General features: G+C 44.0%; 1 protein-coding gene across 1 annotated transcript in view; it reads right to left on the reverse strand.

Moving 5' to 3' along the window:
- The window catches only part of GAB3 (GRB2 associated binding protein 3), a 170,824-nt gene that overhangs the window by 12,278 nt on the left and 144,012 nt on the right, over positions 1–14,534 (reverse strand). Inside the window, exons 7-8 of the mRNA XM_074276980.1 lie at positions 4,905–4,986; positions 1,341–1,443 (exon numbers count right to left, since the gene is read on the reverse strand). Coding sequence (XP_074133081.1) covers positions 1,341–1,443; positions 4,905–4,986 — 185 coding nt within the window. The remainder of the gene's footprint in view (positions 1–1,340; positions 1,444–4,904; positions 4,987–14,534) is intronic.

Genomic DNA, 14,534 nt, shown 5'->3' on the forward strand with positions numbered 1-14,534 from the left:
CAAATGTTATCTAGTGGTCATTGCTTAGCTTCACTCAGAGTTTCTTTGCCAGAACTGCCCCCTTTTCTTCTTGGCTACAGCCTAGCTGAAGCCACCGTGGACTTCAGAACATCTATGGTTACTGCTTTCCCTGCTTGATCAGGCGAAATTTTCTAATTACTACTTACCCTAATTATTAGTAGAACAGGGCAAAAGTCCTGTTCTGATGCTTCCCCCTAGTGTCCAATTAAATTCGGGCAGGCTCATCATCTCACTGGGAATAAAAGAGCATAAATCGGAGCCCTAGCAACTCTTTAAGACCATCAACGACATCACCAAAGAGTTGCAACTTATTGTCAGCCGACGGTACAGCTACCACAAGAGAAGCGTGGCTCCCAACAGCCATTTTGAGGTATGGGAAACATTCGGAAGATCTTCATGGAATTTTCAATGCTTAGCATGTAATCTCCATAAGGCTAAATAGATTTGCAATTGCAAGCTACAATAATTACTTCCTTGGAGATTGCTATTCCTAGATTTTTCTCTTTATTTTTTATCCCCTACTCACTATCATTGGTCTAGATCCCCCAAGTTCAAAGAATCGGGAAGAAGATATGGTTAGTGAGGGCCAAAGTTTGGAGCAATAGTTCTATAACCTCCCTTTGATATAGCTAACGATTGTGAAGAACTAACCTCCAAAACTGTCTCCACAGTAGTCTCCTTGTAGACTCTGTCCGAGCTCATTTCTCATCGAAGGGCCCATCCAGCATAGGCAAATGTTGGCGCATTGGTAGAAAATGGTAGGTAGAACCTACAAGTCCTTTGAGACCCCAGTGGACCACTATGACCTTACCTACCTAGCCATTCTGAGCCATAATCATTTCTACTGCCCACTGGAGCCAAGGAGAGTCACGGGCTGGAACAAAGGCAAGCAGAGGAGCTAAAGGTCGGCAGGCAGAGGAGCTAAAGGGCTGGCATAGAGAGGAATTAGTATTGAGGGTGAGGAGACTGCATCAATGCAGAAAAACTCCAAGTATTGTTGGGCTTTCATTTCCCTAAAGACGTTACCAGTATTGCTCTGAAGGTATCGGAACTTTCCTCCTAGAGTTTGTCAATGAAATACTTCCTAAGTTTTCTTGAAATACCTTGGTGTGATTTGTGTCCTAGTAGGGAGCGAGGGAGAAATGGAGACCACAACAGTTTCTGTTATTGACTTATTAACCTTAAGTTTCAGATGATAAAGAATTGGTGTCCTAATTTTTTTTAAAAGCACACACATACACGCGCGCGCACACACACAAACACACATTTCTTAGAAAAAAGAATCTGTCAATATTCCATCCACATGCAAAATACGTTACCATTTGAATGTAACTTTCTTCCTCTTCTCCGGAAACTGAATTGGCAAATGATCTCGCAGAATTAATCCCATCTCTTTCTGGAGAGAGAAAGTTGGTTCGGTTGCTAGGAAGAAAAACATAGAGGATATTAAGGAAATGTCTTACAGATGCTTTGAAAACCAGCCAACATCTGACATGGAGGCCCATATGTAAAGGAGATCCCTTTTCAGCTCTGGTTTTTTAGCAATAGACTCCCCCACCAACAGGTTCCCAGAGACCATTACCTCCATTCCTGGGGCTTGACCTCAAAAGTCTCAATAAGAATTTTAGCTGGGACTTAGAAGTGACAGCTATGTCAAATAGTTCCGAAGAGACACATGGCACACATCTGGAGAAATTATCTCGCACCGCGATGGGTGCTTAGTACAGAGATGGCCTCGTTGGCTCCTCTAGCTGCATAGCACGACTGCCCAGTCCCAAGATAGGTGCTGATATGTGTTGACTGTAGATCAGAAAAGACTTGAGTTTGAGCTTTAATCCCACCTGACACTACTTGTGTGACCCTTGGCTAATTATTTTGCCCTCACGTTAACTCATCAATCAATCGGTCAAAAACCATTTTTAGGTGTTTATTGGTGCCAGGCAGTGCTAAGGGAGGAAGGGGGAGAACGGAGGAGGTAATCTAAAGAGGGAGGCAACACACATAAACCATAAACCATACAAGAGAAACGGAAAGCAGATGCCAAAGAATGAGGTGGGCACTTTAAGCCCTCTGAGGACGGGATCTGTTTCCTTTTTGTTGTTTTCTCCTCCTGTTGTGTGAGTGGGGCTACCTCACAAATGCCGGTAGATTCATCGCTTCTCTGGATCCCCGATTCTAGCAAAGCCCCAACAGAATAAAGGTTTGTTGGATTGACTTTAGTAGCTGCGTGAACTGAGTAGATGAAGCACTCACCACCATGGGCTGAATCGATGGAACAATTTACTTTCCTGACAAGGACCACAAACGATTCCCTCCCAAATGGTCCTTCTCAGCCCAAGCTGGGCCTTTTTGCTAAGTGGCTGAGGCGGCCATACCTCCCTCATGTCCCCAGCCTTCAGATGGGGTTGCACGCTCTCCAAGCCTTCAGCTGGGCAGAGCCCTCTCAAGGGGAGTGGCACCCGATGGTCCTGAGAAGCGAGGAGCCCAGCCTTCCATGAGTGCTAGGGATGATCTTTTTAAGAGGTTGGGGAACGTAGAAGGCTTCAGCTCCCCATGGTTGTGCCCCATGTGCTGAACTGCTACTTGCCATGTTGGGTCAGAACCAGGAGCGGTGTCACCAAGGTGTGGCTTGTGAAAAAGCAGGACTGTTCTTCGTGAAAAAGCTAAATTGCAGTCGCTCCCCAGGGCTCTTCCCCATTGGCCTCCAGCCTGATTTCCCATCACTCCCCCTCACAAAGCTCCATTCCAGCTGAACTGGCCCACGAGCACACATTCCAGCTCTTCATGCCTTCGCCTGCAATGTTCTCCCTCCTCCCTTCCACTCAGGGAATCTGGAGTGGCCTCCAAGGCTCCGCTCCAGCATCACCTCCTTCCCGAGGCCCTAATCGATTCCCCACCCCCCAGGTGTTACTGTGTTCTCTTCCTGCCCTGGAAACTAGCTGGGGCTTACTTCATCAAGAGAAGCTGCTGCCATCTAGCATTCAAGGTCATCAACTTCCCTTCTCCATCATCCTCAAACTTTCCAAGACAATGTGCTTGCCATTCCCTGACCCAAGGGGCTAATTCCCTCTGTCCTCGCAAGGAAAATAGCTTTACCTTCCCTGGAGCGGCCTCCCACTTTCTCCCTGCTGTTCCAAGTTCCTAATCACCCCAAGGCATGACACAGACCGCCTTCCTGTGCCTCCGGAAATCAGCCTGAAGAATTCCACTCTGGGCTTGACCTACTTAACTCGGCTAATGATCCCGGTCACATCATTCATTGCCTGCCTTGGACATTCTCTGGTGGCAGCATTAGGAGCTGCCTGGAGCAGAGGGGTGGAACGGAACCCACAGGATGAACTTAGAGACCCGACATCCCAGACTGTTAGAGCCACAAAAGGCACCTTCTAGAATGTGACCTCACTGACTTATACGTGACAGACGCCATTTTGTTTCCCTTTTTGGAAAACGAACAACATCCAGCGTGGAAAAAGACCTGCCCTTGGAATCAGGAAGACAAAAACTTGCTCTGCCACACTAGCTATGTGACCTGAACCTCTCTAGACAGCTGTAAAATGGGGCTAACCTCCCTTACAAAAAAGCTCAAGAAAAGAAGCCCTAAAAATGTTCGGCAAATCTTCAAACACGATCATAACATCAATTGGATCTTTTGGAGTCATTCTTCTTCTCTTTTTTGTTGCATTTATCCGTGTACGTGTGTTCCCCTAAAGAGAAAGTAGGGTCCTTGAAGGCAGGAACTGTTTTCCTATTTGCATGCTTAGCGCTTTAGCACAGTGCCTGGTACACAGCAGGAGCATGAGAAGTACTTATTGCACTGAACGGGGAAAAATAGACCATTATAGGAATTCATGTGACCTTCTGTTGGAAATTCTTTCTCTTTTTAACTTGTGGAACTAACAAGTAAATGGAGTTGGTTTCTAACGAGGTGAACAGCTCTTGCTTTGATTTGTCTTTAAAAGCTCCTTCTCTCACACTCTGATGGTTCTAAATCAAGGGCCAAAGGCAGGAAGATGACGCACTGAAGTCAGCTGCGGGATAGAGTCAGCAGGATGGAAACTCACCCTATCAATGACGGAACATGGACCTAATGGTCCATGTCCAATGGTACTCCATTGTACCTAATGGTCCAAGGATGGAGTCTGGAGCAGACTCCAGACTCATTCATAGCTCTGTCACTCAATTAATTAATAAACATTTATTAAACACCTGGTATGTGCTAAGGGTGGGATACCAAACAAATGAGGTAAAGGGCAGTCCCTGCCCACAAAAATCAGTGAGGGAGACGAGCAAACAAAGCAAGCTAGATACAGGATAAATAGGAAATGATGAGCAGAGGGAAACCGGTGGAATGAAGAGGGCTTAGGGAAGGCTTCCTACAAAATGATTCCTACACGCTAGCGTACTAACTGGAGATTATATAATGTGGCAATTGAAGCAATCCAACAAGCACCTCTTAAGTACCGACTGGGTGCAATGCCCTATCCCAACACTAAGGAGACAAGACGAAAACCGGTACAGCCTCTGCTCACAACGAATGGGGAATATAACAAAAGAAAGGAGATTACCTCACCATACCGGGGTCCAGTCAGTTAGCTTCCATTTTGGGGGTGGGCCAAATCCTACTCTCAGCAGAGAAGGCTTAGCTCCCAAGGGGTCTTTGGTGTTGGGAGGTAACTGCATTGGCAAACCCAAGATCCCAAAGGTTCCATGCTGACTGGAAGGATTCCCGGATAACACGCCCGTGTTCTCTACATGGAGGTAGGTGACAAAAGCCCCGTTCTCCGGCCTTCTATCCATCACCATTAGGTGCTAGAGTGGGGGAGGGGGAGAAGGAAAGAGAGGAAGGGAGAAGACAAGACACACAACAGTTTTCCACGACTTACTAAGGCACGGTCCAAGTCCTGGTCAAAGCCGAATGCTCCCGGATAGTAGAAAGGTTCCCCAAGTCCAGAGGGGGTGGGCGTGCTGCCAGAAAACAAGAGCTGACGGTTAGATTTCAATCATCCATGCTAAAAAGAGGAGACTATAGCACAGATAAAACGGCTGCACATAGCATCCACAATTCAGTCACCACTCTTAGCAGCCAAAACAACCGGAGTTTTCCTTTCTTCCTTTGCCTTCTCGTCCACTCGGCAGTGGGCATCAGAGAGCACGGTGTGGACAGAAGGCCTCCTGGAGGAGAGGAATGGGAGAAGCCAAGCACCTCGAATCCCCAGGCTCTCATTGCTAAGCAGAGGATGAATGCGTTTTAGGGCCACAGTCAATGGAAGAGACGAGCAAAGAGGTAGGATAACCTAGTCACAAGGTAGGGAGGCTTTTTCAAATGCCCCCTCCAACACTTACCGGCTCACTGACCCTGAGCAAGTCCCGACCTTGTCGGGCTTCAGTATCCCTTCATCAATGGGATCAGCTCTAAGCTGATTTCCAGCTCTGCACCTATGAACCTCGAAGTATAAGAACTAGATTTCAAAAAGGGGCTTGGGGTTGAATCTATAAATATATGGGAATTATCGAATGGGGAAACTCCTCCATAACAGCAATTAGTACATTTGAGTCCAACATCCTCATTTAACAGAGGAAGAAACTGAGTCAGAGAGGGCAAGTGATTTGCCCAGGATCACTCTTAAGATTATAGCCTGAAAGCTTGAAGGGATTGGAGAGGTTTCTCGCTCTGACCTACCCTTCCCACTTTATAGATGAGGAAGCTAGGACCCAGAGCAATGAAATAATTTGTTCTACAGGACACAAGAAGAGGGATTTGAACGCAGCTCCTCTGACAATGATGGACAGACGGATGGATGGATGGATGGATAAAGGGTTGGCTTTCTCTGGCTCCTGACGGGCCTTTTTACCCATAGTATTTTATTTTAAAATACATATAGTTTTTAACATTCATTTCTCTGAGACTTTGTAGTTAAAAAGTTTTCTTTCTCCTTTCCTCCATTACCACCCCCCTCCCCAAGACAGCAAGCAATATGTTATGCATTACATATGGGCAATGATAGATGTATGTCTTGATGGAGGCCTTCAGTCCTCCCTCTTGACAGATCTATCTCCTGGGATGGGGCCTTCCTGAGGGAAGAGGGGACTGCCTGTGCCCTGCCCTCCCTTCCTACCGAGGGACCAGAAGGCAGCCTTTCCTCCTTCCGGAGTCATGAGGGTCAAGTTCTCCTTCCTCCTGAGCTGTGATAGATGATCCTACCTCCATCCTGGCAGGTCTACATCCTGGAGCCCGCCCTCCTTATTCCTGAAAAGCTGCCCTTGGCACCCTGATATCACCCTTCCACTTTATTTCAAAATTGATACTCTTCAGGGTGTTCATCTCCAGCTCCAGCCTCATCTTCTTGTTAGAACTACATTCCCTGGAACCCGTCTTCTTCAAAGCTCTGCCTAAATAAGGGTGAGCTGGTACGGACTTCAAACACAGACTCTAAAAATCCCCTTCTCTCCCAGGTACCCGGGGCAGTTGCCACTTAGCTCAGCTAGCTCAATGGAGTTTTTAGCAACTGAATGAATGAATGAAGTTTCATGTCTTCACTACAATACCTTAGGACTATTATTTATCAACCTGAACATGGAAATCTCGGGTGTACGGACCCTGTGGGCTTGGGTTCCCTTTTTGCTCTATGGAATTGCTGCTTGGGTCCTCCTGGAAATCCTCCAAAAGGGGCCTTCCACAGGAAGTCCAGGAAATTTCATAGAATCTTTGGAGTCCGAGGTTCTGGATTCAAATACCGCTTTGATAGATAATTCATGTGACCAGGTCTTCAATTTATGCATCTTTACAATGAAAAGAAGAGATCTAAATCTGAAATTAGGTGAGCATTCATAGAGCCACGGGACTAGCCATCTGTCCTCCCTCACTTGAAGGCCAGGCTCATCTGCTTTGCCAATCAATCATGCCCCTTTTCTTCTACTTCATGTACCTGCCCAATTCTGCCTTGGTGAGGTGAGGCAGATTATTGATCCCTACATTGATACCTCTTTGCCAATGGGATTTGAAACCAAAATTAAATAAATTATTCCAACCAGGTCAACAACATATTGCATCATATAGTTATCACGTTTTGTTTTTTTTTACTTTATAATGAATCAGATAAAAAGTCTGCCTTCACCTGCACAGAAAAATCATTTAGAGTTGGAAACTCAACTTGATAGTGTCTGAGGAATCCGAATGCTTAAGTGATTTCAGTTTTGTTGGGAAACTATCAAATGCCTCGGTCTTGAAACCTTGTTAATGTAGGTTAGACTTAAGAAAGCTAATCAAGGACTCCAGAGAATTGTCGATGACGTAGTTGCACCCACCTCGCAACAGAAAAGAGACAGACTCAGAAGGACACACACATTTTTGGATTTGTCCATTTCAGGGAAATTGTTTTCATTAATTATACATGAAAATGGGGTGCCCCATAAAGCTTGCAAAAGCTTAAAAAATAAGTAAAAAGCTAAAAAACAGAGCCATTAAATAAAAAGCCAGAAGCCTACAGTTATAAAGAGGCCTTCCCCCACTTGCTGGAATGATCAGAATTGTACAAGTGTGTGAAGAGGTAAATATGTAAGTCAGCGAACTTGCCTCTCCTGGGTAGACTCAATTCCTCTTCCTGTTCCCAGCTGCACATCTATGGTAACATTCCCTGAGAAAACTAGTGAAAGGACCCGATCGAAGCGAATTACTTTAGGTGGCATGGCTGATCAGAGGGCTGATTTTGAGCCCACAAGGATTTGTTGAATAGGGGAAGCACAGAACCAACCCAACTCAACAGTGAGGATGGATGCCTCAATCACTAACATGCCACCTTGTAATGAACATTGTGAGGGGACTCTATGGACAGAAAGACCCTGCAGTTCTGGAAAGGTTGCCTTGACTGAGTGTGAGCCTCACTACTATTGTGCATCATTTATACTCACCCAGCCTGGGTTCTAGGTGTATTTCTGAGTGTGTGTCCCTCATGTCCTTGCTAAGCTATCTGCGTAAGTGCACTTGCTAAATAATGGAGTTTACTGATTTAGTGTTGGGAGGGGATGAGGAAACCCACCAGTGGGGACTTGTGAGCTAGTGTTTAGGTGGCTGGATCCCCACAAGGTTACCGGAAATATCAGCAACTCTTTTCAACAACGAGGTGATTTAAGGCAATTCCAATAGACTTGGGATGGAAAAAGCCATCTGTATCCAGAGAGAGAACGATGGAGATTGAATGTGGGGAAAAGTATTTTCACCTTTTGTGTGTTGTTGTTTGTTTGCTTGTTTTTTTTCTCTTTTTCATTTTTCTCCTTTTGATCTGATTTTTCTTTTGCAGCATGATAAATGTGAAAAGATGTATGTGTTTAAGCTATATTGGATTACTTGCTGTTCCTGGAAGGGGGGAGGAGGGGAGGAAGGGAAAAAATTTTGAACACAAGATATTGTAAAGATCAATGTGAGTATCTATCTTTGCATGTATTTTGAAAATACTAATATTATTTATGAATATGACTGTTAATATTATTTATGAAAAGCTAATGAAGGAAGGAAGGAAGGAAGGAAGGAAGGAAGGAAGGAAGGAAGGAAGGAAGGAAGGAAGGAAAGAAGGAAGGAAAAGAAAGAAAAGAAAGAAAGAAAAAAACATTTGATAGGACCAGAGACAAAAGGGAGTTGGGAAAGTGAACCCCCAGGAAGTAATACATGCAGATTTCCGGTAACATTTCTTTTTCTCCAGAGGTGGTAGAGATAACAGAAAAGTTCGGATTTTATGTTCTGGGGGTAGAGGGAGCCATGGAGAGTTTTCAATCAGAGGAGCAAAATGAGACAGTGCCAAAGAAAGACTGGCTGGGTAGCTGGGACGACATTAAGAGACAGTTGGGAAAGGAAAGCAACTGGGAATGCTGCAGTGGATGGAGTCAAGGAAAATCTGGCTGAAATTTAGCCTTAGCACTTGGCCATGTGACCCCCCCAAGTCACTCCACCTGTTTGCCTTCATCACTGCCAAAGGAACAACTGAACAACAAAAGAGAGAGGAATCTGAAAATCTTTCAGAGGAGAAAACAGAGGCTCAGTGAGGGAGCGTAAGATCATACAGCTAGTCAAGTGTTAGGGTTAGAATCAAGATTGTCTAAGGCTTTAAAGGGGAAGAAGCTTGAGGCTACCCTGAGAGGCGGAAGACCAGAGCTCAGGTCCCAGACAGTTACTTGGCAGGTGACCCTGAGCGATCCAATTCCCCTTCTTTCATACAAAATCTAGCCCCAGTCAGCCAGTCAACATTTACTATGTGTCAGGCACTGGAATACTAAGAAAGTGAGAAAAACAGTCTCCTCCCTGGAAAAAAGTCATAGTCTAACCAGGTAGACACCAGGTAAACAGCCACAAAAAACCAAACCAAAACAAACCAAAAACAAAAAAAAAAAAAAACAGGATCTGTACAGGAGAGACTGGAAATAATCAGCAGAGGGCAGACATTTGCATTGAAGGCGATGGGGAAAGGTTTCCTGTAGCTAATGAGGTTTCAGCTGGGACTTGACAGGAGCTAGTGAAGCCCAGAAGTGAAGATGAGAAGGGATGAGGGATGGGCAGGAAAATCGCTCAGACTTAGGAGATGGAGTATCGTGTCTGAAGAATAGCAAAGAGGCCACTGCTACTGGATCCAAGAGTGTGTGCGTCAGGCTTAATTGGGTGCGGGTGGGGGGGTCTGGGGCTTGAAAAGCCAAGCAGAGGGTTTTCTATCTGACCCTAGAGGTGATGGGGAATCACTGGAGTTTATGGAATAGGATGTTGCCATGGTCACGTCTGCCCTTTACAAAGGTTAATTTGGAAGCCGAGTTGAAGATGGATTTGAGTGGAAAAAATTTTGAGGCAGGAAGATTGACCAAAAAGGTCCAGATGGGAGTCGATCAGGACCGTATGAAGGCAAGTAACAATGACATAGGAAGAAAAGAAGTGTTACAAGTAAACTCAACACATTGTGGACTTGACGGCAGATTGGACATGGAGGGTAGGACATGCTGCTAGAAAGTGAGGAATTGACGATGGGTGACTGGATTCACTGGGAATAAGGGAGTTACAGAGAGAAGAAGGTTTGGGGGAGAAAGAGGCTAAGTTCCGTTCGAGATACGTTGAGTTTAATATGCTCGTGAGATCCACTTTGAAGGGTCCACTAAAAGATGCTAGTTGGGAAAGGTTTCAGGATTACATAAATTGATCTAGAATTATCTACAGATACAGGAGCTACTGAGATACACACCCTCTGCCTCCACCAAGTAAGGTATGTCTACAGGGAGAAGAGGACCCAGAACAGAGAGACACTTGTAGTCAGCAGATGTAACCTGGAGAAAGGCTCAGCAAAACACTCGGATAAGTTCAGATCCAAGAGGTAGGAGGAGAATTAGGAGGAACCAGTATCCTAAAAACCTAGAGAAGAGAGTGTTCCAGAAGGAGAGAGCAATCCAGCGCCCAAATCTGCAGAGAGGTCAGGGAGAATGGGGATGGAGGAAAGGCCACTGGATTTGGCCATGGAGAGAACAGCTTTGATGGGATGTCAAAGTCAGAAGCCTGAATGCAGCGAGAAGGTAAAATAACAGGAGACTGCCTTTGTGAGGAGTTTATCTATGAAAGGGAAAAGAGCTCCTGAAGTAGGATCCCATGATCCTCCTCTCTAACAGAGGGTAATGATACTTGTGCACAGGGTTGTAAGGCTCCAACATGAGAGGGTGCAGGAAATTCTCTGGGCCTGTAAAACATTACAAAGGCTGAGCTGACACCAGGCCTGTCAACCGAGGACTACGGTGATTTATGTCCGAGAAACTCTCAGCAACAGAAAGTTGGTCAGCAGGGTGTGGCCAAATCCTTGTTGTTGTTTTTGGCTGGAGTCACTGAAATCACATATACTGGGGGTTGGGGAGGGACTACTCCTGTGATTTCATTGGTTTAAGGAGTTCCCGATTAAGAAGTTCCCATGGATGCAGATGGGCACTGGCTGGCAGTCTATAATCTTAGAAAGTAGCCCGGGACCCTGAGAAATTAAATGACTTACCTAGAGTCACACAGTATGTGCTAGAGTTTCCTGATTCCAGAATCATGGATTATTGGGAAGTGGGGAAATAGGAGCACAAGAGTTATGACATGTCTGACTTGGGCTGGTAATAGCGGATGAATGGGCCAGCTATCAACAGAGATGAAACAATAAGACCTACAAAACTGTCAGCTGTGAGGGAGAGGGAAAAGGAACAATCAAGAAGGATGCTGAGCTTTGTCCCCAAAGTGGGAAGATATGGCCACCAGAAGTGGCTAAAATGGATGCCCACACAGGAGACAGAAACCCAGTGCCAGCCCCCAACCCTGAAGCTTGCAGCAGACCAATAGCTAAAACCATAGGAAATCACTTCTACTCTAGAACTCTAAGAGATCAGCCAGCAGCTGGGAAGTGGGGGTTTTCAGCAAAGTCAACACCAACACAAACAAAGGCAAACAAGCCCCCAGGATAACTAAGGATGTGATAACACCCAACGTGAAAAGCTGTGTCCAGAGGTGGCAAGAGCACAGCTCACACCTCGGAGGCCTTAGGGAGTGACAGCAAACACCTACTGAGCCCAACACGACGCAGAGCCAAATACTCAGACCTGGACAAGCAAGGCTCAAGGGCTCTGAAGTCTCTAACATTTCACTTTGAGACAGCAAGAAAGAGTCCTAAAAATCCTTCAAGACACAGAGGAGTCTTTAGAAAGTGAAGGTCAGCTCAGGAAGCCAAGGAAGGAAGCAAAAGAGAAAGCAAAACTGACTGTCCAATCAAAAAAGGCAGCAAATCGCAGAGCCTAACCTTGGAACAAACTCCCACCCAACTCAACTAAAGCTGGAGAGATGAATAAGAGAAAATGATCCCAACCAATAAATACCCTAATTCCATAATAACTGCAAACAGTGACTCAAAAGAAAAAAATGGATTTTCCATAAATCCAGAAAATGCACTCCCATACATGAATACCTAGGGGAAATGAAGCAGGACAGAAAAGCAATTTAATAAAAGCCTTGGAGGAAAGAATTAAAAGAAGAATAAGTAACTTAGAAAAGAAAGTGGATAATTTCCCCCAAGAAATGGAATCCTTGAAAACTAGATGAATGAAAAACAGAAATGAGTGACTCCATCAGATAGAAAAATGAGAACAAAGTCAAAGGATTAGGAAAAGTAGGCCAGTTTTTCTGTATCATGGACCCCTTGGAAGCCCAAGAAAGCCTATAGACTCTTTCTCAGAATACTTTTAAATGCATAAAATAAAATACAGAGGGTTATAAATAAAACCAATACAGTTGATATACACATATCAAAATATTTTTTAAAGAACTAGTTCACAGGACCCAGGTTAAGAACCCCTGAAATAGAAGAAAATGTAAGAAATCTAATATTTTTTTAAAACTGACTTGAAATTTGGGTCAAGGAGAAATAACTAAAGAAGTATTGGGCTTCCTAAAGACCATGATAATAAAAACACTGGACATTGTATTTTTAAAAATCCTAAATGAATACTGTCTAGATCTAGTAGAACTGAAAGGCAAAGTGAAGATAGAAACAAAGAATTCACTAATTGCTGCTTGAAATGAACCCCCCCCCCAAAGAAAAGTGCTAGGGACATCAAGGGCAAACTCTAGAGTTCTCATGCCAAATAAAGAACTATTACACACATATCGAAAGATCAAGTTCAAGCATCAGGGAATCACAGTCAGGTTCACACAAGATCTGGCAGCTTTTACTAAAAATCAGAGGAGATCTTGGAATAATCTTTTGGAATGTCCAAAAGACAAAAGATAGGGGAAGACAACCAAGAATAACATACCCTGCCAAGCTGAGGATATTCTTCTCTGTGCCAGGAGGAAGGTGGGGAAAGGATTTGTAGTGGAATCGAGAGCTTTCAAGTATTTATGATGGAAAGATCAGAGTCTCATGGGTAGGAACTTCGAAAAACAGAGAAAAACTTAGAAAGGTAATTTGAGCAATTGGAAGGAGCTGTATGATTTAATGTGAAGGGGTTGCAGGGAGAATATTCACATTTCAAACTTAATGTTTTTTAAAGGTTTTGAGGGAAAGAAAAAAAGGACCTAGGGGTTCTATTCTGGGGATTTGAAGAAGGAGAAGAGCCAGTAAAGTAGGAAAACACTAGTACAGAAAGAAAGAAAAGAGGGTAGAACTTGCTATTTCTTGTCACTAGGAAAATAAGAGAAGAATTTACAAATATGGAGAAAGGGGGAAGGGGGATGGCTATTATATGAAATTGACAAAAGAGGTTTGAGTGTAAACACGAATGAATGCAAAAATGAATGAAGGTGTACACACCAGATTTAGTGAAAACATATACTAGAGTTAACAAGGAAACCAACCACGAGGCAGGGACAGGCTATTTAAGAGGAAAGGTAGTAACAGGGAAGAAATGCATAAGCAAAACAAATCCCTGATCCCAGAGGGAAAGGAGGCTAAAAGAAGAAGAGAAATTAAAAAAACAAAAACAAAAACAAAACTAGAACATTCAGAGATGTCTTCAATTGCTTCCTAGAGGCAGCTAGGTGGCACTGTGGATAAAGTACTGGGCATGGAGTCAGGAAGACCTAATTTAGCTTCAGACACTTATTAGCTAAGTGACCCTGGGCAAGCCATTTCACCTCTGTTTCATTTTCCTTCACTATAAAATGGGGCCAATAATAGCACCCATCTCCCAATGTGGTTGTGAGGATCATATGAGATACGTTCATAATGTGCTTAGTAAAGTGCCTGGCATGTAGTAGGTGTTTAATAAAATTCTTGTTTTTTTCCATTTCATCTTAAACAATTGGGGAATGAACAAGTTGTGGTATATGATGCAATGAAAAAAAAAAGCACTCTACGAAATGACAAGAGAGAGTGTTTCAGAGAATCCTGGGTATTGTGAACTGGGGCAGAGGGAAGTGAGAGAAACTAGGAGAACAATTTATTCAAGACCAACAACACCAAATAAAGGCACCTTTGAAGACTTAAGTTCTCTGATCAGTGCAGTGATGACCCAGGTCTCTAGAGGATCCATGATGAATCTTCCACATCCTAAGAGAGGATGTGCACTCAAGATGCACAAAGAAAGAGTCACACCCTTGGACATGGCCACTGGGTGGATGCTTTTTGCTTGACTCTCTATCACAAAGATGCTTGGTTTTTTCCCTTTTTCTTTTTCTTGATTAATTGGAAAAGATAGGAGGAGGAAAAATAACAGTAATGCCCCCCAAAAAGAGACCTCTTGAAGCATGTTTTAAAAATCAGGACAAATTTTTCAGTCATGCATAGAATTTCTTATGTAATTTTTTTAAAAAGCAAGTGATATAAAATGGTGATTCATGCTTTCATATAGAATTCTACTTTTTTGTGTTCTGCAGTGTGTGCATGGAAGTGGTCTCTCTTCCTTTGGTGCTTAAGTTCAGAACAACAATCAAAAAACCCCCAAACAACCAAAACCCAAAAAGCGGGAGGCCAGAAAAGGAGCTGGCAGAGATTGTGGAGCAAATGCACATCACCTCTTCAAAATGAGAT

The sequence above is a fragment of the Sminthopsis crassicaudata genome, chromosome X, assembly GCF_048593235.1.
Source record: "Sminthopsis crassicaudata isolate SCR6 chromosome X, ASM4859323v1, whole genome shotgun sequence".
Classification (NCBI taxonomy): domain Eukaryota; kingdom Metazoa; phylum Chordata; class Mammalia; order Dasyuromorphia; family Dasyuridae; genus Sminthopsis; species Sminthopsis crassicaudata.